A 26,523-nucleotide genomic window follows, 5' to 3' on the forward strand; every position below is an offset into this window, starting at 1 on the left:
AAATTCAACACAAACTCCTAAACTAGAGAAAGTGAAAGGAAGAAAAGATTAAAGAGGAGGTATGAAAGATCAGGAAGAAGAGAGGAAAGAGCAGGTGAGGGAAACAAGGGAAACTAGCAAGGTCTTACGGCAGGCACTGGGGTTCACTAAACATGTTACGACCCTATAAGATCAACAGGAAAGTCATAGGATGACACAAGGATCAGGGCAGAACAATCCCATTACCTAATCCTGGTGAGGCCTGCGACTGGATCTAGATAGGCCACGTTGCATAAAATTTAGTGTATCGCATCTTGTCTCTAGCGCAGAGCACCTCCATGTATTTCAAATTGTCCAAGGACTCCAGCCACATCAGCCTGGAGGGAACAACGGTGGACTTCCACTTCCTAGGAATGATTTGCCTCATGGCAAGTAAAAAGAATCCCAGCAGAGATCTGTTGGTTCGGGCCAGAGAGTCTGGAATCATTGACAACAAGGCAATCTTGGGGGTGATATTAATTGGGTTCTTACAAACTGTGGCGTAAAGAGCACCAATCTCCTTCCACATGGGGCCGGATCAAAGGACAGGACCACCACAGATGAATAAAAACCCCTCCCTCTGGAGGCACTTCCAGCATGTATCCAGATACTGAGGGTAAATTCTGGCTAACCAGAGAACACTTTTAAGCATAGTCATATGCAAGAGTACGCTTCATAGCATTATACACAACAGAATACCTTGGGATATGGTGTCATTCTGTTCAGAGTTTTCCTTGTCGTCCTTCTCCTCTTGTACACAAGATGCTGCGGCCATCTGAGCCAAAGCTGATGCACAGTTAGCAGCCACCCCTGTAAATATAAATATATAACATAGAAAATAAAGTCTAGAATACAAGGATGTGAGTCAGTTTATAAAGAACTTATACTCACTATACATCACAATAAGCTATGACTAGAGGAAATAAATGCTTTGTCCAGTCATGGTCCTAAAACTACTTACATTTAGTTCACTTTGAGACAACTGTAATGTAGCTATATATAAAAAAAAGTTTGGTACCGTGTAAGCCAGCAGGGAAAAAACATTATTTATGTCAGTAAGCTAAATAAAATGTATCATAAAATAAATATGATACCTTTTAATGGCCAACAAAAAGAATTGTTAATAGCACAAGCTTTCCAGGTGACTTAGGTAACATTAATGAGGTTGGTATACCATGCCTGATGAAGACACCCAAGTACCGTAGCATCGAAAGCTTGTGCTATTAGTATCACTTCTTTCTGTTGACCATTAAAAGGTAACAGCACAAGCTTTCGATACTCTTGGGTGCCTTCATCAGGCATGGTATACCAATCTCATTAATGTCACCTGCGTAGCCTGGAAAGCTTGTGTTGTTAACAAGAATGACAGGACCTTTAATTCTTCATTTGCTTGTGTCTTCTTTCTCTATGGCACCCACTGACCTGAGAACTGCTGCATGTAAACATTTTTCTACAAAGATGACATTGAAAAAAAACTTTTTTTCTTCAAGAAGAAGACAGCTAAAATACTTATATCCTGGAGAACCCCTTTAAGTTCAGGTTTATTTGATATATTTAGAAAACACAAATAAAAAACTCTGAATGTACGCATTTCAAATACAGTACATCATTTCTAGATGACACTTTAAAGGGATTGTCCAGTTGTAAATTATTGATGGCCTGTGCTTAGGATAGGACATCAATAGTCAGTAGGCAAATGGTTGCTGACCAGGACCTTCAATAATCAGCTGTTCATCAGATGCACTTATGCACCTGGCTGATTTCTGCAGGAAGCAGACAGCTCCTTTGCCTGTAATACCAAAGCAGGCCACTGCAGTAGGAACAAAGCTGTCTGCTTCCTGCAGAAATCAGTAAGCGCATGAGCACATTGGGCTGATCGGTGGAAGTCCTGCCAGTGGTGGACCCCAGTTGATCTCCTATTGATGGCTGTCAATAGTTTACAACTGGACTACCTTTAAAACGCCTTTTAAGAAGCATACATTTTCTTGGTTTTACAAAATTCATTGCAGCATACTTGACTCTTCAGAATAAGCTGATGTGTGTACATGAGGAATAACACCATTTCTGGCCATCATACGACTTGCATCCTGTTTTTTTCCACCAGTTTTCTTTTCTGCAGACTGTGCCTTTAATTTTCAGTTTTCTCTGCCAACACCTCTGTGTGAGCTGCCCTTTCCCTCTCCCCTCTGTTTTCTGTAGACTTCTATTAGCAGCACGAGTCATCACTCTTCTTCTCGGCTTGTGTTCGGTCTCATCACTTGTCACTAGACATGGATTTCACATGATAGGTAGTGGGCAGAAAATTAGAACAAAGGCAGAACCCCTATCGTCCAGTACTTTAGGGCCCTTTTACATAGGCCAATAATCGTTCAGATTCCTGTGATCCAGTAGGAATCTGACAATTATCATTCAGTGCAAATGCATGCACCAATTGAGTGACGAATGATAATTCGTTTGCTTACCGGTCAGTTTATCCATGCTTACAAACTGAACGATGATCGGCTCGTGTAGATAGGTAATTGTTAATCTATGAACGATTGCTTGTGTACTGTGACTAGAGGTGGTCGGGTCGGATGCCCCCCAGTCCACTCCAGCTCCATTTACCGAGCAATGATCATTCCTGTGTAAAACCATAGGGCCGATCATCGCTAGGGCAACTGTTGGGAACTCTACACCTGATAGGTCATCCTACGTAAAAAGGGCCTTTTGTGGGATTATTTCAGCACAAAACATTTTATATAAATAAAGCGATTTGTACTTTTCATAGTTATCATATTGGCTATCATCAAGTAGTTTCAAAGTGCAGGGACCATTTAAGTTTTTTTTTTCAATCTTTAGTTAGAGTACAGTGAAAGGACCCAGGATTTCTGCATGAAGAGGAAACATTGTTACACCGGGGTTTGCTTAGTATCAGATGATTCAGAGCCTGTAGACTGCATGAAGGCAATTACTCTAATGTGACAAGAACCAACTGTCATGGTTGCTAGCTTCTATTTCTGATTATACACCGCTTTCTAAACATGTAGTAATGTCTACAAATGGGTCCTTATTTAAACTTCAACAAACATATGAAAGGAAATCCATACCTAAGGCACAGCTGAGGCGAGCAGCTTTTCTAAGACCATCAAGACTCATACAAATAGAATCTCTTTCTTTCTGATTTTGCTCCTTCACGCCTTCTGCGCCCAAAATAAATGACAGTCCTTTGGAGCTTCCTGCCATACGCCCAGTTAGTGGAGCAGACAATGTGTCTATTAAGTTCTTCCAGCATCCAATAAGAATAAACCGTGCAAAAGCAACACCTGAAATGGGAAAAGCAATGACATTCCAGATCACTTATTGCACTGTGGACTCTGAACACGCAATTTTTACAGAACCGTGAAAGGAGTGTCAGAATCAATTTGGGCTAGAGTCGGAACAAACGTATTGACTCCAACACAAGCTTCAAAATGAAAGTATTAAATATTATACATGAATATACAGTAAGCCTGAGGTTACCATTTCACTACGAGAAACGGGTTATTATTAATTATTATAAATGAGCCATTGGAATTAGAGTATAAAAAAAGCTAATGAACTGCAGTCGGAGTTGGAAGTCTGACTCTACAGCCCTGGAGGCTTATGCCATCCTAAAACAAGGCTCCGTAATGACTCAGCATATATGCTGAAATCAAATGTACCTTTTAATTCCGTTTTCACATGTGTTTCTGATTCATTTTATTCTGCACAAGTAAGCTACCAACATGCAACTGTTACTGGATTTGCTATTCTGAGTTGCTCTTTAGTACTTAGAGCATGATGGTGTATTCCATAGATAAGTGTGGGTCGGTTTGGCTTATTAACACACTAATACCCCCTTGGCACACAAATTGGCACCCAATGCAAAATGAAGTGTTGGAATGTTAATTAAATTAGTGGAATGTTTACATATATACCCTCTCTTAACTCAACATATCCCCAACCTGTTTTGTTTTGGTATCGCGAAAAGGTTTTTAATCCTTAACGAAGTTCAAGCCAAGGTAAAAGTGGACGTGTATGTATTTGTTTGGTTAAAAGAACCCAATTTTCAAATACTGCATAATCACAATCTGAGTTACTAGAATCCATAGTCACTACGATATTACAAATGTTTATTTTCATTTTACATTTGGACTCAATAAGAGTCCATCCAGTATGTTATGTTCTTCATTAATATCAATGCATGCAAACTAAGGCACCATGAACATTAATGTTTTCCTTTGTACATACCTGCCACAGTTGTTGCGTCCATATTCTTGTCAGGAGGAAGGGGAGATTGTGTTGACGTAGATGCCTGAAGCTGCCCACCAATGGCGCTACTCCCCAAACCATCAATATCTTGTGTTAACAAAAAAACAAAAAAAACGTAAATGTTCTAATACAAATAATGGCACAGACATTCAGTATATGACTGAACTGTATAAAGGAGTATGTCTTATGTATTAGGTTTTCTTCCTTAATTTTACAAATACTCTATTCATCTGTGTAATGACAGGTATCTATCTACCGTATTTTCCGGCGTATAAGATGACCCCCAACTTTTCCAATGGGGAAACTAACTACCCATTGTCTTATACGCCAGGAATAAGCTGTAGACAAAAAAAAAAAAAGCTAAAAAAAATCAATGCTTACCTCCCGCGGAGCTGCTGCAGGCTGTCGCTCCCTCCTCCACGCCGACAATCACATTGAATGGCTGTGATTGGTTAACCCAGCACCGGCTTTCATTGGCTAACTCAGCATGGCCTCAGCCAATCAGAGCATTAGATATCTGGAGGCGGGGCATTCAAGCCCCACATCCAAAGAGCTATGCTCTTGTCGGTGTGGAGGAGGGAGAGACAGCCTGCAGCAGCGCCGCAGATCGTCGCTGAACGCCGCAGAAGGCGAGTATTGATTTTTTTTTCTACAGCGTATTTCTGGCGTATAAGACGACCCCGGACTTTGGAGAAGATTTTCCTTCGTTAAAAAGTCGTCTTATACGCCGGAAAATACGGTATATAGGTGAAAGCCCTCACTGGCTGACTGACTGTCTATTAATTCTCCAACTTCCCGATGTCGTAGAAGCATGAAATTTGGCAGGAACATTCTTTAAGTTGAATAAAGGGGTCACAACTCGATTTAATGCTAAGTACAAAAGTATTGATCCCCCTGTGTAATGTACCAAATCTAATTCTCTAACTTCATGGTGTCATACAAACATGAAATTTGGGATGATCATTCTTTAGGTCCTAAATAGGAAAAGTAAAGGGGTCACAACTCGATTATTCAATGCTAAGTGCAAAAGTATTGGCGCCCCTATGCAATGTACCTAATCTAATTCTCTAGCTTCCCGATGTCATACAAACATGAAGATTGGCATGCCCATTCTTTAAGTCCTAAATAGGAAAAGCAAAGGGGTCACAACTCGATTATGCAATGCTAATTGCAAAAGTGAGTGCACCCCTATGAAATGTAACTTCCCGGTGTCGTACAAGCGTGAAATTTGGCGCGAGCATTTTTTAGGTCCTAAATAGGGATGAGCGAACGTGTCCGTTACGGACACATCCGCACCCGGACACCGGCTTTGGCGAACACTGCAGTGTTCGCGCGTAAGTGTCCGGGTGCCGCCGGGGGGCGGGGAGATGCGCGGCGGCGCGGGCGGCAGTAGCGGGGAACAGGGGGGAGCCCTCTCTCTCTCCCTCTCCCCCCCGCTCCCCGCCGCACCCCCCCGCGCTGCCACGGCGGCCCCCGAACTTTTTCGCCCGAACACTGAAGTGTTCGCAAAGTTCGGTGTTCGGGCGAAAAAGGGGCGGAGCCGAACGTGTTCGCTCATCTCTAGTCCTAAATGAGCAGAGTGGGGGGGGGGGGTACATTCTGCAGTGGGACATTGGTACATGCAGCCTGAGGGGAATCTAACGCTCCTCTATGTGTATATATAATTTATTCCTCAGTTCCTCTAAAGTAACCTTGACTTCATAAAATTTTCTGTGCAAATAACACAAACGCCTGTATCAAATTAACTTGGGCGAGGCCAGGTATATCAGCTAGTATTATTATAAAGACATTTGTCCAACAGCTGTTTTCTCACAACAAAAACCACCTGGATTCACTAGGGAATGATCAGGTTAAAAGATGACACTCATTCATATTGTGAAGACCTAGTGTACCATATATTGTTTGATTATGTAAAGAGGATATTGAATAAAAACTATTTTTAAATAGAAGTTCTGAAGTGATCAACTGACTGCTACTCGTGAATGGTTGTCCATGTAGTGATTGGGCAGGCCTGGTCTGCCAAAGTAGAAGTCATTCCCACAGAATAGGGAATAGGGCATATGGGCAGGAATTGGAGTAAACTCCGCTTCAGATGATGATTTGTATGGGATATGTTTCATGTGGCATTAGTTGCCTTCTTATCGACAGTAACAAGAAAATGAAAGTTAAAGGACAGCACTCCAACTTAGGTGATATGCTTCACATCAAAGGGGTCTGTTTTCTAGGACTTAACTATTACTGATTTATTATTATGATAGGTTATCAATATGAGATCACTTGGAATCCGACTCTCAATACCCCTTGTTGGGAACACAATTCCGTACATTGCAGCTCAATCTCATTTACTGGAGTCGGACAGAGAAGCAGAAAAGCCATGGGACATCACAGGCTCGAAGAAGAGGCTGCAGCATTCACCAGAGTGCAGCGGCTCCTTCAAACAGCTGTCTGCAGATACTTTTGAGCGTTGGGTACCCATTGATCTGATGTTGATAACTTCTACTAAGGAAAGGTCAATCAAAGACCCAAAAAAGCCCTTTAAATCTTTACTTACCAGTGGTATTTCGTCTGGTATGAATGGTCAAAAGATTTAGATGTAAAGCATATCACCTACATAGGAGTGCAGTCACTCACTAAATCTTAGCTCCCTTAGAGAGGATCTATCAGCATGCCTTATATTTCTGTTTTACTAAATACTTTTTATACCCTAGCATCTTTTCTGGGAATTCTACATTTTCCATTCCTCCTGTACATGTATAAATAAATTCATAACCAGGTTTTAGTTAAGCCCCTTTCACACGGGATGAGTGTTGGGGACTGCAGCACCCAACAGCTGTTCAAAGGATGATTGCTCCTGGGCTTTTACACAGCAGGATCGCTGCCCGGTGAATGGAGGCGGAGCAGGCTAGTCAAAGCTGTCAATGCTGGTAACCTTCCATCAGGGCTACACGGCTAGATCTCCCTTTTATTATTTTGGTATCGCTCTGTATCTTTGACCTTAGATAGGGGACCTTTAGAGCCGCCGCTATATTAAGAGTTAAAGCTTCATTTTGGATAACTTCTTTAGCTCTTTTTTCGTTTTATGCATAGCAGTTTTTCTGCATGCAATTGATTTAATGGGATAGTATTATTATCACTATTTCCCAATATCTCTTTTTCCTAATTTATCTTAACCTAGACGGCCGCTCCGACATATCCCCTTCCTCTTATTAATGAGGAAGTTATCCATAAAAAACTGTTTTGTCACATTTTGATTCCTAAAATTTCTTGTTTTATGGTTCCTGATGAGCTGGCATATCGACAGCGAAACGCGTTGAACCACGAAGAACCACGAACCACTAAACATTTATTATCTGTAACTGTAATAAACACCCTAGAGAGATGTAATTTTCCGCTCTTTGGGTGTTTGTCAAATCTATTCTAAAGTCCTTCTTAGTATAATGATCACTGGGAAACTATACGGGCATGTTATCTTCCACATCGTAGGGGATATTCTAAGTCCTGAGGAAATTCCCCTTTTTTTCCCCGATTTATTGCCACACTTTTATGTGATGGTTTTGTTGTGTGTATGTTTTGAGCCCTATTATTTTAATTGAATTAATAAAATGTAAGCTTTAGCCACGTCTACTCTGAGAAGGAGGCGGAGCAGGCTAGAGATCGTTCCAGCCCACCCACCTCCATTCACAGTTGACAGGCCGTTGTTCATAGATGGAGGACTGCCTGGTTAAACTGAACGATGCAGCGGCAGGCCAACAATGATTTTATGGTCTGTATTAAATATCCGACCAGTGATTCATCATTGATCGGTCTTTAACTGCATGCATTCATACACGCTCAATCTAAGAAGCGTTTTGCACGATAACTGTGCCATGTAAAAAGGGCTTAAGAGATGGTGTATAGCAACTCTAAAAACGGTTAGCTGCAGCTCAACCAACATGGCAGCCCCCATAGTCACATATAGACACTAGAATAAAAAAAATCTACAATTAGAAAATAAGAATGAATAAGAAAATTGGGATGTCTGTCAGTATCTGGTTTTAATGAATGAAAATACCTCTGTGATACATTCGCTTTAAGCATATAATATTCTGTATATTAGTTCATAAAATATACGCAATAGGGACAAAAGTAACATTGAAAGAATTTACTGTATTAAAAAAAATGCATTACTCACTAATAAGCATAGTAATAAGGGGCAGACACTGTCCCTCAGGGGTCCCCCAGTATCCAGACTCTCCAAACATGTTCCTATCTAGGATGTGGTGATACAGTTCCTCAATCCAAGCCTGGGAGAACACCACTACCACACCACTGGACTGTACCTGCTTAGTGAATTCTTTCTGCACATCAAAACATACAAAGTCAATGGGATTATACTGCATGGGTAATGAATAAGTGTTAGAAGTCTCTATAAACTCAAGAGTGCTGTTCCTCCACCAGTGACTAACCAGCCCCTCGTGGATCCCTGTACATGACCCCCTAGCTCTTTCCAGCTATAGAAACTACTGTGAACCAAGGCACTAGGAATATCATAGCATTATCGAACCCTGAGACCAGGGTCAGAGTGATATCACTGGCTCTCGGCACCATAGATCAAGCACCTGACACTAGTTAGTAGGGAAGGGGACTTTACAATAGCAAAATATTAATACACTGGTTGGATTTCATGCCCTTATTTGTCTGGCCACGCACACACAGGTTTTCTTAAAGCTATGTGCACGGGCACAGCCTCAAAGGAGGATCGGATAGCTTAGATTTTCAACTGGCCTATTCCTTAAAGTCCTTTTGCACGCAAAGATAATCTTTCAAATGGCCGAAAGATTTAGCGATGTATTTGCATAAAATGTTAATGGATTTAACCCTTTCCAATCCAATTTGTATCCTGGTTTTCCTAGGGGGCTTACTCTTTTTCTGCCGTTACACAACTGCACTGTATGCTGGCTAAAGCCAATAATGCATGAGGTGACACATTGGATAGGCTCCGACAGCAGAGAGGCTGGCAATATATGGTAAGAGAACCCGATGGACGTCTTCCAACATCGGAGCTGTACAGCCTTAAATCATAATGTCTTAAGATGTCAGACAGTGGATTGGAAAGGGTTAATGACCATTAACACTATCATCTTTATTTGCATGTAAAAGGACCTCTATGAGTTGTCTGCAGAGTCCAAAGTGTGTTTAAACACACTCAGCTATGTAAACAGCTGCTGACACATTCCATTGTTCTCCTCATGGCTAGTAGAGTATAAACATGCCACAGGGAGAACATCCTGTAGTCTATAGAAAAATGAGCAAAATGCATTCAAATTGAATGTATTTGCTCAATCTTTCAGTGGCTGAACAATGGATTTTATGTGAAGTAAAATCCATCATTCAAACGAAAAGTGCATGATGCCCGCGTTTACATGTAACGATTATTGCTTATTTTCGTCCGTTTGGATGAATTTTGAGCAATAATTGTTGTGTGTAAAAGGTCCTTCAGTTCCTACCTGTGATAAGTAGGATAGAGGTGTAGGTAGTCATTAGAGATGAGCGAACGTACTCGTTTAGGGCGATTTTGCAATTGAGCACCGCTTTTTTTCGAGTAACTGACTATTCGGGCGAAAAGATTCGTATCCCATTACTCTGTTTAACTAAATATGGAAACTCAGCTGATCAAAAGCATATATATTTATTGAGGAGTTAGAGAACGCAGTTGTTGGCTAGTTAATGTGTAGGGTCAGTTTTAGAGTGCTATAACATGAGTGCCGTTAAAGGGGTTGTCTGGTTTAAAAGACAAACTTTTTCCCAATAGTAGCCACTGTGCTAAAATAAGAAAAGGAACAGTACTTACTTGCTCTGCTGCCACAATCTAGCCCTGCTGTGGTCCCGCTGTTTGTTGTGGCGGATGTCATCACCGGAAGCCAAGTGATCACTGCAGCCAATCAGAGGCTGCAGCGTCATCGCCCATTCTCCTTACATCAGAGCTCACATCCGGGGCACCATGATGTTAGGAGTTGCAATTAGTAACACTGCTGTCTTTAATTGGCTGCAGTGGTCACCTGACTTCTGGAGAGGTCATCAGCCACAACAAACACCGGACCACGGCAGGGCTGTAGCGCAGGACTGTGGCAGTAGAGGACAGGTAAGTAATGCTCCTTTTTGTTATTTACACAGAGCGGGCGGTATTGGGAGAATATTGTCTGGTAACCGAGCAACCACTCTAACAGCACTACTGTAACAGCACTCTAAAACTGACTCCACACATTCGATAGCTGACAACTAGGTTTCCTGATTGTAATTGGACAACCCCTTTAATGCTCGTTTTATAGTGCAAATTCTCAGCTTTGCAGAGGTCAGCAAAATACGAACACTAGTGTAATATCATCCTTGAGCTGGGTCCACGCGGGGCTGATTTCCAGCGGAACGTCTGCAGCGGGCATTCCACTGCAGATCAGCCGCAGAATGCCTGCCTCCAAGCCCGCACAATCTGGTGCAGGTTTTGAAGTGGTTTTCATCATGAATTCTTGTGCAGAATGCACTCCCTCATTGAGAGACGGCGATAAAATTGACATACCGCTGAATTCCACGCCGCAAGTCAATTTCTGAAGCTTGTGGACGAGATTTTTCAAAATTGCGGCCACTTTGCTTCTACTGTAGTTGCTACACAAAAGTTCTGCAGCAATTCCGCTTTGTGTGAGCCCCACCTTAGGGTGTGTTCACAGCTGGCCGATTTGTGCATATATGCAGCACATTTTACCCTTTTTACCATATTCAAACTGAAAGGGTGAAATAAATTGTACATACATTTTATCTAACTAACCAAGTGTTTAACTCTTTTATGACCACAGGTCTATTAAGCGCCAACCAGAATTTCGCCTTATGGAATGCAACATCCTAAAAGGAAATTTATGTATTTTTAAAAAAATTTCCTAAGTTACTATTTTTTTCTCTTGCAGAGCGCTATGAACTTGCTATTGCACAAATATAGAAAAAAAAAAGTGTAAAAAGATTTTAAAAATGCTACTTATCGTGACTGCTTACCTTTGAATGCCAATTTGGTTGGCTCAACCAAATAAAGGCTGATTTAGACACAACGATTTTTGCTCAAAAATCGCTCAAAGCCGTCTTTTGAGCGATACTCGTTGTGTCTAACTGACATCGTGCAGTTTTCGCTGATTGCTGACCTTTTAGCATGCTAACAGCCATGTGCTCTGAGAGGGGAACAGCTGGATGCAGAAGACAAGCGGCCCCACTTGTCTTCTGCATCCCCCGCTCGGAGCGCAAGGTGATCGCTCAATGTTTGAGCAATCACCTTGCGCTGTAAAAAAGCACGCAACGATTACAACTCAAAAATCGCTCAAAAGAAATTTGAGCGATAATTGTATCTAAACCAGGCTTTAGACACCAAAAGCAAAATTGCTAATGATGTCCCAGACTTCCATTCAAAGTGAGCAGTGCATTTTTTGACCCTTTTCCTCTTACCAAGCTTTACATGAAATAAGTTTTTTAACAGACATTTCAATTTGCATATAGCGTGGGCTGCAAAGGCTTGGGAACCTGAGCTCATGATGCATCATCCGCCATAAACTAGTAGAACTACCACATGTCCATTACATTTGCTAGCAGATGGTATAATCTAGTTGCAAGGTTTGCAGATTTCACTTACTAATGTCACTGGGGCCAAAGCAGTTTTCTTCCTGTAATAGTCACAGTTGGTAAGTTTTAGGTTCAGCAGAAGAGTATAGTAGGATGCAACATATAAACTGTCCGCATTCAGGAGGGTCTGGGTACACGTTCCACCTTCAGTTTCAAAGCCGGGTGAATGCATCACTCCTGTGTAAAATTAACCAACATTCAGAATTGTAAGGAACTTTTACAGAACTGTCAATAGTAAGAGAGAGAACGCTGGGGTAGAGGTAAAAGCTGCAGGCATGTCCTGTTCAAAGTACCCCTCTTGTGAAAGCACAATGCAGATGTGAATGGAGCCTTACAACTTGCAGCTTAGGGCTCAGTCACATGGGCGCATCGGCGCCCGTGTTACTGCAGCCAGCAGACGGCCGTCTCTCTGCAGCGCCGGGGGGAAGAACATGTGACCGGCTTCATTGCCGGTCATGTGTTCTTTCATTGGCACTGCAGAGACGTCCGTCTTCAGGTACGGCCGTCTGCTGGCTGCAGTAACACGGGCGCATCGGCGCCGGTGTACAGGTGCCGATGCGCCCGTGTGACTGAGCCCTTACAGGAATAGTAGCAAAATATTAGCTGTGTTTTTAATACATTTCATGGAAGCTTAAAAATAGGAAAGACCATGAACTTTTCAGGAAGCATATTGTATTGATTTGCAACGGTATAAACATTCTGTAGTTGCCGATATTCATGGGGAAGTCCTGCTAACTGTACCCTAAAAAAAGTTTGGACGCATGCCAATTTGGTCCAAAAGAAGGTAATCCTGAGCAAAAGTGAGGGGAGGGTTAAATATCTCACAATTTGATTTTAGCCTCTTAAGGACCAGGCTGTTTTGTACCTAAAGGACCAGAGACTTTTTGGGGATTTTACCCATGTGGTGGTTTTACTGCCCCATTTTTTTCCTTCAGCTACCAAATTTATTTTTGCTGCATTTTTTTTCGTGACATATGAGGCGATTTTTTTATATCTTTTTCACGCACTTTTGTTTTAGTTTTATTGGGGGTAAAAGGCTAAAAAAAATTATCTTAACATTTATAGTAGTTTTTTTTTTTAAATTAGTAAATTTATGCTAAAATAAAGTATGGGTATATAATATGTATGGTTTCGGATTACAGGGCACATACGGCGATGGTTTTGGTTGGCGTTGGCTTTTTTTCTTATGTATATATTTCTTTTTATTCTGTAATTTTGTTTTAGTTATTTATGTAATTATTTTTTTAATATCTATGTCCTCCATGACGTCATGTAAGACCTCTGGGGGACATTCACATGTTTTTTTTTATTTGACACATTTTCACTGTAGCTGAGGCATCCATAGGAGCCCTAGTTACAGGGGAAAACATTCCCTGTAGTGACAATAGTCACTGGCAGAGCTGATCAGAGTCTGCTTGGACCCTGCAGCTCTGCCACAACAGGTGGCACTTGGCGACCACGTTTCCCAGGTCACGTAGTGCAAGAAACACTTCTATTTTCACTTCTTAGTACATAGTGCTCGTTAAACGCTATGTACCCAGGAAAGAAGAAAGCAGAAGCGGTTAAAAACCACTTTTCCTTTCTCCTCCGGGACCTCAGCTGCTTGATTGCAGGAGCAGAGGCTTTAATCCCATGCTGTATTTTTGCTATCGGCAGGAATTAAAGACCAGGACCAAACACTGTAAATTTGAGGGGTTAAAATGTTAGTAAGCAAGTGGTTTCATTCCCACGAAGGTTTGTAAACGAGCTAAACAATTACCAGTGAATACGAAAGTATTGTTCACAAACCTGACTGCTCATACATGCACACTTTTGCTTTTTTTTGTTTTAAATCAGTGGTTGCTTACTAGTGAAAGGGCTTAAATCCTAACATTCATTATTTAATGCCATTAGTGAGCAAGCCTAATAGAATATCATTTCTGAATGAATAGTTACCAGCTTGTAAACTTGAACAAAACGTTGAAGCAAAATTCTGCAAACTGGAATCCACTTCCTCCATCCTCTGCATGGTCAGGAGTCGAGGGATGAGACCTTCGAGAGACTGTACAAACAGTCTTGCACTTTGCTGATCCGCCTCTTGGTTCTTAAGCAGCTTTAAGGACAAAGCAGCAGTTCGCAAGGACCTATGACCAGGACAATCTCTGGGAGTCTGGTCTTCATCTGCCAGGGAGCAGTTATCAGACCCAATGTCAGAGACATCAGATCTACCAGAATCCTTTTCTGCAGCCATTGAATACTGATCACATGAATCAAATTCAGTTCTAGAAAGATCTTGCTCGTCAACACTAAAATTACTCTCACTGTATCTTGAACCATAAGATCTCGTCCTACTGTCAACAGACAGGAAATTTGTTATGTCGGGATAAATAGTCACATGACTCCTTTGAACAACATCTGGTTGGTCCACAACATCTAGTTCTGGATCTTTATTACGGTTATCTTTAAGATTTGAAAACTGCACATTATTTCCTTGTCCATCCATGTTCTCTCCTGGAGTAGTCTGTCCCAAATCTCCTTCTAGGGTGGTTTGTCCAGTATCGGTCGTCACGCTAATACTAATGTCAGGACTCTTTTCTATTCCTAGCTCCCATGGTGTGTGTTCAGATGACAGTATGCGCCTTTGCCACCTGAAATCTGCTTCATTAATTTCCATGGATTCTCTGCTTGATTCTACTCCATCTTTGAGCTCCTCAAGACGTCTTAGAAGATGCTGGACGTGAGCTTCTTTAAGACCTTTTCCTTGACTCATTTCATCTAAAGCTCCAAGCAATGCACAGACGCATGACACTGAGGCATAACAAGCTTCAATGCCTCCTTTCATGCATGCTTCTGCCATCCCATCCATGATCCTACAAAAGAAATCACATAGTACAAAGTGACATGCTTCTTTTTAGGTTGTTGTGCTTACATATAGGAGTATCATTATATAATAAAGACACCTGAAAATAGTTACACAACATGGAAACCATAAAATTATATATTAAGCTTAAAAATGTGAACACCTTAGAAATTCTATATACTATTCTGCATAAAAGTTTACTATACTTAGTAAATACATTGTATTACTGATCTTAACTAATATGAAGTTACAGTCTAATTAGTTTAGAGCTGCACTCACAATTCTGCTGTACACTACTGTGAATAGTATACAGACATATCTCATGTCATGCATGGCAAGCCCTTTTCCATAAGCCATATTAGGGTATATGGACATTGCAGATTAAGGTCCCCTACTTGAGATCCGCTTACATGACCCCGAATAGAGAGCTGCTAACAGATAGAAACACTTGCTGTGGCAGCATCAGTCAATGGACTGCCATTTAGATGAACAGTTGCAATACTACTAAATTTCCCCTGCAGGTTTACATTTAAGTGGTTTTCCAGTTAAACATAAATAAACATAATTCTTTAAGAATACATTATGCAAATTAGGCTGGGTTCACACCTGCATTAGGGTCAGTTCAGGGTTTCTGTCTCTTTGCTGAGTTTATGGAGGAAAGAAACTAAAATAAAATGGGAAAAAAAAACGGAATATTTTTTTCCTCATTTATTTCAATGGGGTTTCAAAAACAATGGAAAGCAAAAGGGGAGGCTTCAGTTCCATTAGGTTTCAGTTTTTATGGATGAGAAGATGGCACAGTCTCGCCCCCCAAAAAAATGAAACCCAGCAGAGTGGAAACAAACTGAAGTCTTGCCATTTGCTTTCAGCTATTTGAAACCCCATCTGAAATTGATGCAGAAAAAAAAACCAAAATCAATTTTTTCGTGTTTCTCTCCTCCAAAAACAGAGCAGAGACGGAAACCCTGAACTGACCCTAACGCAGGTGTGAAAGCAGCCTTACTAATGTACTTTAAGTTTCAATTTCTCTTCATTTTCAAGATCGGTATGTGGTTAGTAACACTATAAACCGAAAACTCCTGACAGCTGAGGGTTTGCTACCATTGTGGCCAGGTTAAGCAGCAGGCCACAGCTAGCCTAATGTAGCGACAGAATTAATCCTTATCCCTTCGGGAGAGTTTGCTGCACTGTCAGAAGTGAGTCCAGCGGCAGCTCGTTGAGGACTGTCTAGAATTCGTTCAACTCTCAGCAGGGAGGAATGCTGAATCACACAGAAATACTTACAGCTTTAGAAGGTCCAGATGTGACTTCCTCTTAGATATGGACCTTTTCCTGGTTTCTGGTTCAGAAGTGCACGGCCCAGCAAGATCAAAAAGTCTCTGTGGACTGCTAAGTATCTAGTGGACAACAGATGAAACATGTCCTGTGAAACTCCTGCAAGGATTTAATGCTGGTCTAACACAGACAGAGAAAAGTCATGTGCAAATATTTCCACTACTAATCTGACAGCGCACATTAAAGCTAGGTCAACAATGTAACCGGAGAATGCCATGAACATTGGTATTTGTATATTGAGAACCTGTAAAACATTGTTCAAAATCTAAAAGATATAGACAGGAAGTGCCATCTAACATCGGACCACCCATTGACATCCTACATATTTTATACAATGGCATTTTGTCAACTGATGACTGCAAGGATGACAAAGACTGAATGCAACAATGTAGCAAATATACAATGTAGTCACTCAATTGGATCCTCATTGCACAAGGCCTGTGAATGAGATAGGATTCTCAAACAGTGGAAACCGGTTCTTTACAGTGATGAATCCTATTTCTTTAAACGAATCCAGCCAATACTCCGAATTATTTAGAGATTTTCGGCTTTTGTTCACCCCTATCAGCTACGAAAGCACAACCTGTGGCCGAGGAACTATACAAAAAATGCAGAGATCAACTGTCCTTGCTTGCAATGCTCAATACAGCATTCTTCACTGTTTCTTAAGATATGATTTTCACACAATGGTATTTGTCACCTATTCATAGGTGATCATAAATGTCCGATCACCTGAGAATGAGGGGGCTTGGGGATTTTGTTCTAATAATCAGTGGATGTCCCAGATACTAGACATTTACCACAAATTTTGTGGATGTCAATTGTCGGGAAAACTCCTTTAAACTTCAGCACTTTCAGATTTTAATCTGTTAACTTGTATGGCCTATATCAATATGACTGAATGGTTGTTGCCCTTAGATGCTACCAGCTTTAGCAGGGAGGGTAGTTCACCAACTGAACTGTCAGAACGGTGGCTTACATGAAATAGTCTTGTTAACGGTCAAAAAGGACTTCTGAATGACACACTTTACAGATAACATTAAGGTGATCTTATACTTCAGTTAGCGGTCAGTCAAATACTCATTCGGCCAACACACCCACACATGCTCGATTGAGTATGTGTTTAGAATGACGAGCGGCAGCCGCTTACATTCATGAGAACAAAAAGAGCGGGCATGCTAAAACCCAACCGCCTGATCCTCCTCTTCCCTGACATCTGCCATTGAGGGGAATTGGAAGGCCCCATACACATCAGATGATTGACTAAAGCCACCAACATATAATGTGTATGGGCACCCTTAGTTTGTTTGACTGTGTAGTGTCCCAGAACTACATCCTGGTCCCCTTCATAATTGTCATACATGTCTGTCTTATGTGGATGCGGTGTCTGAAGAGTTAACTCCCTTAAAATCATTGCCTGTCAGCACTGCCTGCTGCTGAATGTATCTATCCTTACTGTGTCATGTGGTACAAGTGAGGTTATAAAAGTAAATGCTTGAGAGCCGGAGTGGTTGTTGATGATCACCCATCTACCCATGCTGTTGGAGGACCCACAGTGATGCAGGGAAGCACCTCAGCTTCCCTGCATTGAAAATGGAGAAGAAGTAGAGGCTCCCCATGTTGGAGCTGAGGATCTTTACTCTTTCCCAAACCCCGGGGGAAACCACTGGGGCACAGGGACACATCTCTGGTTTCCTTGTGTCTGATATGGAGAAGGAGAGACAGCTTTACCGCATGTGAAACGCATGAGAGAACTTTACTAAATCCCCCAGAGTGAAAGCAATCCCCAAATAATCCTTTATATAAAATCCCAGTTTCGCTATACCAGGTACCCATTCACACTACAGGCATTTATTTTTTCTGTGTTGCCGGCCGCCATTACGATCACCACACAGAGGTACGTGATTGTGACACTCACGCAGAGCATGTGCGGGGTGCATCTAGGCTAAGCTTTTTTCTTCAGTAACTTCCTACCACAGTGTATGTGAAGAGGTCTCTACTTTTGCCTCCTTCAGTGTATATATAATGTCCAGGACCGGTGACTTATAGATAACGTGGACTATCAAGCCATATTGTTCCTGTGTATTTTTCCTCCCGACCCCTGAGCTCTTCCTTGCCTGTAACTGTTGTCGTGAATGTACCTGTAATTGCCTGTTATTTCAAGTTTTATGCTAGTCAAGTTTACCGGGTCTCAACCGTTCCTGAGGTCCCGAGGTATGATACATAAGTCTCAGTGTTTATTACTTCACCGTATAGAGTAACGGTGTGGGAACAGTGGCATCACGACGTGATATATATATATATATATATATATATATATATATATATACACATACACACATATATACATACACCTATACACACACACACTTATACTTCTACAAACATTCCCCTTTGTGTTTCCACTTGGCTACACTGTGACAAGGACTAGGCCTCATACACAAGTCCAGTGGTTCATTTCCCCGTGACAGTGTTATAACTTTTGGTGTCCCACATTACATACACTATATAATTATCTACACACACACACTCATACATAAATATATACCTCGTCGTCATCATTTAACTCCCTCGCCCCTGCCCATTGCAGCTGTTTGCTTGATATTATTTTTATTTTAACCCCTTCCTGACCACATCATGTAAATATACGTCATGCGTTGTGGCCCCTGCTGGAATCTCCTTCTATTCTTACAGGCAAAATGTTACCAATTCATAGGTTGGCCTCACAAGTCTGGCGGCAGGCCAAGTCAATTGGCCATTTTACGGATATAATAGCTGACACTTCCCTTTGGTGTAATACTGGACCCCCGGAAGTACTCCGATTGGAGGACGCCCAGGTTTGGGAGCAATATGGCATCCGGACCCTGGCAGACCTCTATCCACAGAACACACTGTCCTCATTTGAGTAGCTACAGAATAAATATGATCTGCCCCGCTACCATTTCTATACATTTCTCCAGGTCACACACGCGTTATAGGTGCAGTTTCCACCACCCAGACCTGTTATTTGTCATTTCCCTATAATAGGTATCCTTTGTTCCTAGGGCCCTCAGGGCCTGATATCGGCATTGTACTCGCATCTCATCTCATTGTGAGCCTCTCAAGATATACCCTCTGCCCTGTTAAAATGGAGGACACTGATACCGACACTAACTGAGGATACGTTCCAAGAGCTTTTGGAATCTCCTCTATATGTATCTCCTGCAGCCAATAATAAAATGATCCAGCTGTATATAGTGTACCAGTGTTATCTCCCTCCAGCAAGATTATATAAAATGGGCATAGTAGAGTCTACAACTGCATTAGGTTTTCCTGCGAGTATTCTGACTTTTAGCACATGATGTGGGAGTGCCCCGCTGTGGAGGGGTTTTGGCGGGAGGTTGCTGGTCTCCTCTCAGAACTTGTGGGGGTCCCTGTTCCACCGAGCCCAGAGATTTGCCTATTTGGAATATTAGATGAAGGAAGCTGGCAGCACCACATTAAAATTTTTCTGAGGGCATTGTTCCTTGCTAGAAAAACGATTGCACTGCGGTGGGTGGATCGTAAGAACCCCTCACTCTCAATGTGGGGAAAGCTGGTCAATTCTGTAGTGCCATATAATAATATAGTCTACAAGGGACGTAAGTGTCCTGTGTAATTGGATAAAGTGTGGGGACTGTGGTGCGATATTCCCCTCATGTTATATTCACCACAATTAAGGTCTTCATCTATTCTGGAGCTCGGATGTACTCCCTAGTGGATACATGTTCTGGAGCGGGACCTGTGGCCTTTGGGATTTGGCTTGCTTATCTGATCAGATGTTAAAGAATTAATTTGTTATTTCTGATGTATCAGGGTGACTGAACCTCCCTACCAATCTAATTATACAGTGATGTGTATTATTAACGTGCTGCACCTGTCTATGACTGTATGTTCCTTATGCTACTCAATTTTCAATAAAACGAGTTTAATATATATATATATCTCTACACACACACGCGCGCGCGCCATGCGGTTTGGAAGGGGTATCGAGCAAGCTCAGGAGTAGAGTCAAATCCATATCTGGAGGATATCAGCCATTTTGGACTGCTGACAGGCACAGGCAATGGCAGTTAACTATTAGGCCTCCCTCACACACGGCGTTTTATACAGCGTTTAGTGCTGCCTTTTCAGCCCAGCGCTAAACGCTGTACAACACTCCCATTCATTTCAATGGGGCTGCTCACACAGGGCTGAAAACACAGCGCCTCCCAACGCTGCGCTTTGACAGCGATGCATGTTCTATTTTGGGCCGTTTTCAGCCCTGCGTCGCCCATTGAAATGAATGGGCAGCGGTTTTAGCATTGCTGAAAACGCGGCAACACTTGGTGCCGCGTTTTTGGCAGTGTTAACCGCTCGCCGATTTTCGGGGTGAGGGCTTGCAATAGAAGCCCTCACCCCGAAAATCAGTCCCTGCTAGGTGGAGAGAAAAAAAGAAAGCAATATTCACCTAGCCGCTGCAGTCCGGGTCGCGGCCGCTGGTCTCTGCCGCTGTTCCGGGCTTCCTCTGCACTCAGAAGTCTATTGACGGAGGCCAGGTTTGAGAACCCCGGCTCCGGCAATACAGTGCTGTGATTGGTTGTCGGCGCCCAATCACAGCCCTTCATTGACTGTCTCAGCCAATCAGCGCCGGCAAGCTCTGATTGGCTGAGACAGTCAATCTCAGCCAATCAGCGCCGGCAAGCTCTGATTGGCTGAGACAGTCAATGATGGGCTGTGATTGGGCATCGAGCAAGCGCCGACAACCAATCACAGCACTCTATTGCCGGCAATAGACTTCTGAGTGCAGAGGGAGCCCGGATCAGCGGCAGAGAGCAGCGGCCGCGACCCGGACTGCAGCGGCTACATGAGTATTTAGTTTTTTTTTTCTTTTCAGCATTCTTGGCTGCGTTTTCAGCCGAGCTGAAAACGCAGCCAAAACGCTGGCATAAAGTATGCCAGCGCTGCTGAAACGGGGCGGAATCTGCAGTAAACGCAGCGTTGCAAAACGCTGCGTTTTTCTGCAAACGCCCTGTGTGAGGGAGGCCTTATGAAGGCCTCCCGCACACAGGGCGTTTTCAGCAGCGTTTTCAGCAGCGTTTTCAGCCCTGTGCTAAACGCTGTACAAGACTCCCATTCATTTCAATGGGGCTACTCACACAGGGCTGAAAACGCTGCTTTGAAAAACGCTGTGTTTTGAAAGCGCTGCATGTTCTATTCTTGGGCGGTTTCAGCTGAGTCTCCCATTGAAATGAATGGGCAGCCTCTTCAGCTGGGCTGAAAAGGCAGCTGAAAGCTCGGCTGAAAGCTCGGCTGAAAACTCGGCTGAAAACTCGGCTGAAAACTCGGCTGAAAACTCGGCTGAAAACTCGGCTGAAAACTCGGCTGAAAACTCGGCTGAAAAGGCAGCGTTTTGCAAACGCCCAATGTTAAACCTGAGCAGGAGTCTAAAGTCAGCTGGAGGGAGTGTAGGGAGGGCTCTGGCACACCATAGGTCCAACTTTTCTTTAGAAAAATCGCAGCATTTCTATTAAAAATTTGGGTTACCACTCGTAATCATGATTAATAGTGGTAATGCCAGAAACTTGTAGGCACTGTTATGATTACACTACCTGGATCATTTTAATGAGGCAATGAATAAAAGTACATTTTTACAAGTGCCGGGATTTTCTAAAGAAAAGTAGGATACAATTACTGTATATACTCGAGTATAAGCCTACTTTTTCTGCACATTTTTTTGCAGTATAAGCCCCCTTCGGCTTATACTCGAGTCAGGCAAAGCTTAAAAAAAACAAACCTCCATACTCATCTCCCAGCCGGCGTATGTGTCTCCGGTGGTGGTGTGGCAGGCTGCTTGAATTCTCTCCACTGTCATTCCCCGCCATCAGTGTTGTGTAAGTAAGAGCTGTGATTGGATCGAGCGTCAGCCAATCACAGCCAGTGCTCGATCATTCACAGCCAATCAAGCTGCTTTAGAATTCTCCCCGCTGTCATCTCCCTGCTCGGCTTTCAAATCCCCTGCCGTCAGTGCTGTGTAAGTTAGAACTGTGATTGGATCAAGTGCCAGCTGTGATTGGTTGGCGCTCAATCCAATCACAGCGCTTACTTACACAGCACTGACAGAGCCAAGCAGAGAGGACGGCGGGGGATGACAGTAGGGAGAATTCAAGCAGCTTGTCGCACAGACACAGATGCCGGCTGGGAGGTGAGCATGGAGGTTTTTTTTTTACCTAGTATATACTCTAGTATAGCTAGGCTTATACTCAAGTCAATAAGTTTTCCCAGTTTTTTGTGGTGAAACCTATTGTCTCGGCTTAAACTCGGGTGGGCTAATACTCGAGTATTTACGGTATATATGTCCAAAGGTCTATTACAGCATCCACGTGCACTCTCCAGCATTGGAAACGGATTGCAATCATGAACTGCAGGATTTGGGGAGCTGACTTTTTCTTAAAGTTTACACTATTGGCCCCCATGGGATGCCATTGTGGGGTGCCACTGAGCTAGCATGGATGCTCGGGGCCTAGTAAAGGCTTCCAAGGTTGCTGTGAATAAACTGCCTGTAGCAGGTCTTAATAGACAACACTAAAAAGCACTATAAACTGCAATACTGAAGTACAAAAAGATCTATGTATTCCAAAATGGCACTAAAGTAGGTACAGCCAGCTTCAAAAAAATTGAGCCCTCAAAGAGCCCAATCAGAAAAAAAAAGTTAGGAATCTCAGAGTACAGCGACAGAAAGCAAGTTTTTGTTAAAAAAAAAATCTTTACTTTTTAAAAGTAGTAAAACTTAAAAAAAAAAAAACTATATGTTTAGGATCTCTGTAATCAGACTGATCTATAGAACAAAGTTCACAGGTCATATTTATTGTACTTTAAATGCTGTAAACACTTGCATTTTTATTTCATTTCACCCCACTTAAATTTTTTTTAAAGTTTTTCCAGTAGGATACATTAAATTGTACCCTTAAAAATACAACTCATTCATCCTGCAAAAAACAAGCCCTCAAAAAACTATGTTGATGTGAAAATAAATAACCTATCGCTCTGGAAGTCTGGGAAGAAAAAAAATGAAAATGAAAAAAAAAAAAAAATTTAAATCTCTGGTCTTGAAGAGGTTTTGGCCATGTATACATACAAAACAGAATTCTGTGTTTTCTAAGAAATCATGAAAGAATTGTGTTAACTGCAGATTATCAAATTGAACCTTCAGTGACTCATTCCTTTATAGCTGTTATCATGTGGAGAGCAAAACTAGCATTTAGGCAATTCAATTAAGCAGAATTCTTCTGTATAAACATTCATTAGTAGTAAATGGAGAACTCCATATGTTCAAATGTAGTCGTGTAAGGAATAAAAAATAACATTATTCCTTGCTCAGTTGAAGCGCCATGAAGCGTAGTAGAATTAGCCCTTACCTCCCTCATGATTTTGATAGCTTCCACACGGTTCTGTGGTGGTGCATACAGCAGAATGCGGTGGTATAGCGACTGTAGGACCGGTCTCATAGATTCAACAGAGCCCATAAGTCGAACTAATTCTGCTGCAATGTAATAAATAGTCCTAGCAACGGGTCCACTCAGAGCTGGTGCCGTAGAAGAACATGCTGATCCTCGGCCCTGGTCTGCTACTCCAGTGGACTGACATTCTGAATCAACAAAGGTGTTATTATAGGCAGAGGTTATGGTTTTGTCATGAACTGGATTTCCAAGGATCACTACGAGCGCTGGACATAGCTGCTTCCTGGAAAACAAAAATTATATACCTCCAGTGAGAAGAAAGTGTACTAAAAGACTGATGTGACTAGTGCTGAATTATATGCAATAAGGAAGATAGAACAATACCTCTGCAGTGCCACCTATTGGATAGAAGCATTCTTGCAAATCAATGTCCGACCCTTTATACAGGTCTTTGTAACAATGATTGGGAATTGAAAACCAAGCCAGAATCCATACACAGACAGCTGTTTCGGGGGTTTTCGTCCCTAATCAGTGTGCAGTAGATTTCTGGCTTGGCTAGTGAGAGGCCTGGGATGGGGGTCAAGAGGGGTATGGTCACTCCTTAGTCTCCTCACTCACCTTCTAGGTGCTATCCTTAAGGAGTGAGGATACCCCTCTGGACTAGTTTTGAATAATAACATAATCCGCACTATAAAAATGGAAAAGTGGTCTAATGAAATCAGTTCAAAGCCTGTATAGAACTATTACTAAAAGTAACATCACTAGTCTTTGTATATAGAAAAAACTATTTCTGTTCTTTATGGACGACTGGACCAAATTGCACCAAAATTGCCACATAGGTAAATCAGGTGCTTCGGAAGGTTTTAGATGGCATTTCAGCTCTCTAGGACCTACTGTTTGAAAAAAAATTCACAAAAGTTGGAATACAAAGGCAAATATGTAACTTGATCTAAAACCTTCCAAAGCTCCCGATTTACCTATGTGTCTAATTTGGTGCTGTAAAGATCTTAGCTCCATGTCAGCAGCAAACAAAGTTTTTAACTACACACAAGCAGTTAAATGAAATATACCCAAGCATAGTCTTATATAAAAAGAGCCTTCCGATTGGTGTTCACCACGCAGTCCTTCACTTCCATTTATCAGGCAGTTTGACGCATCAGCTTTGTTGTACTCGTATGTATCGTATATGTTTTAGAAGGATACACAATGCGGTTTTGAGCATTTTCTAATGGATACTTACCATATTAAGTCCATAAAGCCTTTGTGGTTGTGCATTGTAGGAGATGAGCTGTTCAGCATTGAAAGTATACATTCCAAATATAGGAGCTGCAAGGGGTGATTCTCACTGCAAGCAATAAATAATGTGAATATATGGCAGGTTGAATGCATGGTCTAAAAAGTTGCAGCATATGTGAACTATTTTGATATTCCAGCACAGATCTGACCACCAAACCCTTTTCTGACAATCTTGGGTACCAGGGGGCTCCAACTATAGGTGTGCATATAGTTGTATGGAAAAGCAGTGTCAACTGAATTTTGATCCAGTTAAGTCAGCACTATTTCAATTTATGCCAGCCAATGTATGCCAATTGGAAACTTTTTTGGAATTGACTTGTTGATTAAAGTATATGTGTACGTTGGTATATGGACTGGGGATTTCGCAGCATTAATTGCAAACATCCACCAGAGACATGATATGAAGTGAACCTTAATTATTCTAGAAGCCTGTCACTATAACAACAGCAGTAATAATGGTGTGCAAAAATAGGTAGAAGAAATTCCACCAAGGGAATAGAAGCATTAGAAATGATCACACCATTATGTGGATGACTAAATGATAAATACTGTATCTTACTTAATAACCGCCTGCAACTTGTCACACAAGACAGTGAGGACAGCCACAACATCATCACACAGCGACTCCAGGGATGGTCCAGATTCTGGGTTATAAATGAAAGCATCAATAAATGGCAAGTACATCAAAATACAAAAACTTTAGAACTGTTGTATTAGATATTTACAGTATACTGCTTTATGCAGTTAATGGGATTTCTTGAGTTTTTTTTTTTTTTTAAATAGTCACCTACCCCTAGGATAGGACATCAATGAAAGATCAGCTGGGGTCTGACACCTAACATCCCTGCTGAACAGTTGTTTGCTAGAGCCAATGTATGCTAGAACTAGCACAGCTCCATTCATTGTCTACCAGGATGGTACTGATGAAATGAATGGGAGAGAGCCTGCAGTACCATTCTGGGCCACTGCACAATAGATGGAGCTGTGCAGTATGCAGAGGCTCTGGTGTACAGTGGATCGACAGGTGTGCTGATTGTTGATCCCCTGCTAATCTTTTATTAATTCCCTATCCTGAAGTTCGGTCGCCAACAAAAAAAAAAAAATCCTTGAAAATCCCTTAAATGGGACAACATCCAAAGTCAAGTTGTCAAAGCTGCATTGAATGATCATTAGAACATTTCAAGTCTGGTAAATGGTAAGACATAATCCTGTGGTAGCAGCATAGAAATTTAACCCATTCTAGATTTTAAAAAATGTACCTTGGGTAGGATATATCATAATATACAGTAAATGTATCTTTCTAACCTAAGTGTCAATTTGAACTTCTGTAAGTAAGGTTTGCTATCTGAAGTGATATCAGTTTAGTACTGCAGGCTGAGATTTGGAACCACTCTGTCGCGATCACTTTGGCCTTGCAGCATTGCGGTCCTGGGTTCAAAGTCAACATCCACGTAGGGCTTGTATGTCCTCCCTGTGTTTGCAGAGGTTACCTCCTACACTTGAAAAACATACATTTAATGGTTTAACATGAAACTGGCTAATATATGCGACTGAGGATCTCCCAACAGCAATGCTGAATATCTTGGTTATCTAAGCAGCAGGAAATAAATAATGGCATAGCACAGTGATGGCGAACCTTTTAGGGACCGAGTGCCCAAACTACAACCCAAAACC

The 26,523-nt window shown here is 41.9% G+C and overlaps 1 protein-coding gene across 1 annotated transcript in view; it reads right to left on the reverse strand.

The window, feature by feature from the left end:
* ARFGEF3 (ARFGEF family member 3) overlaps positions 1-26,523 on the reverse strand; it is a 92,556-nt gene that overhangs the window by 39,335 nt on the left and 26,698 nt on the right. The window contains exons 8-17 of the mRNA XM_066605504.1: positions 25,409-25,493; positions 24,794-24,898; positions 23,512-23,836; positions 16,046-16,158; positions 13,858-14,771; positions 11,933-12,099; positions 8,459-8,624; positions 4,267-4,374; positions 3,105-3,320; positions 718-828 (exon numbers count right to left, since the gene is read on the reverse strand). Of these exons, the coding sequence (XP_066461601.1) occupies positions 718-828; positions 3,105-3,320; positions 4,267-4,374; positions 8,459-8,624; positions 11,933-12,099; positions 13,858-14,771; positions 16,046-16,158; positions 23,512-23,836; positions 24,794-24,898; positions 25,409-25,493 (2,310 nt within the window). The remainder of the gene's footprint in view (positions 1-717; positions 829-3,104; positions 3,321-4,266; positions 4,375-8,458; positions 8,625-11,932; positions 12,100-13,857; positions 14,772-16,045; positions 16,159-23,511; positions 23,837-24,793; positions 24,899-25,408; positions 25,494-26,523) is intronic.

The sequence above is a fragment of the Eleutherodactylus coqui genome, chromosome 1 (genome assembly GCF_035609145.1).
Source record: "Eleutherodactylus coqui strain aEleCoq1 chromosome 1, aEleCoq1.hap1, whole genome shotgun sequence".
NCBI classification, from domain to species: Eukaryota; Metazoa; Chordata; class Amphibia; order Anura; family Eleutherodactylidae; genus Eleutherodactylus; species Eleutherodactylus coqui.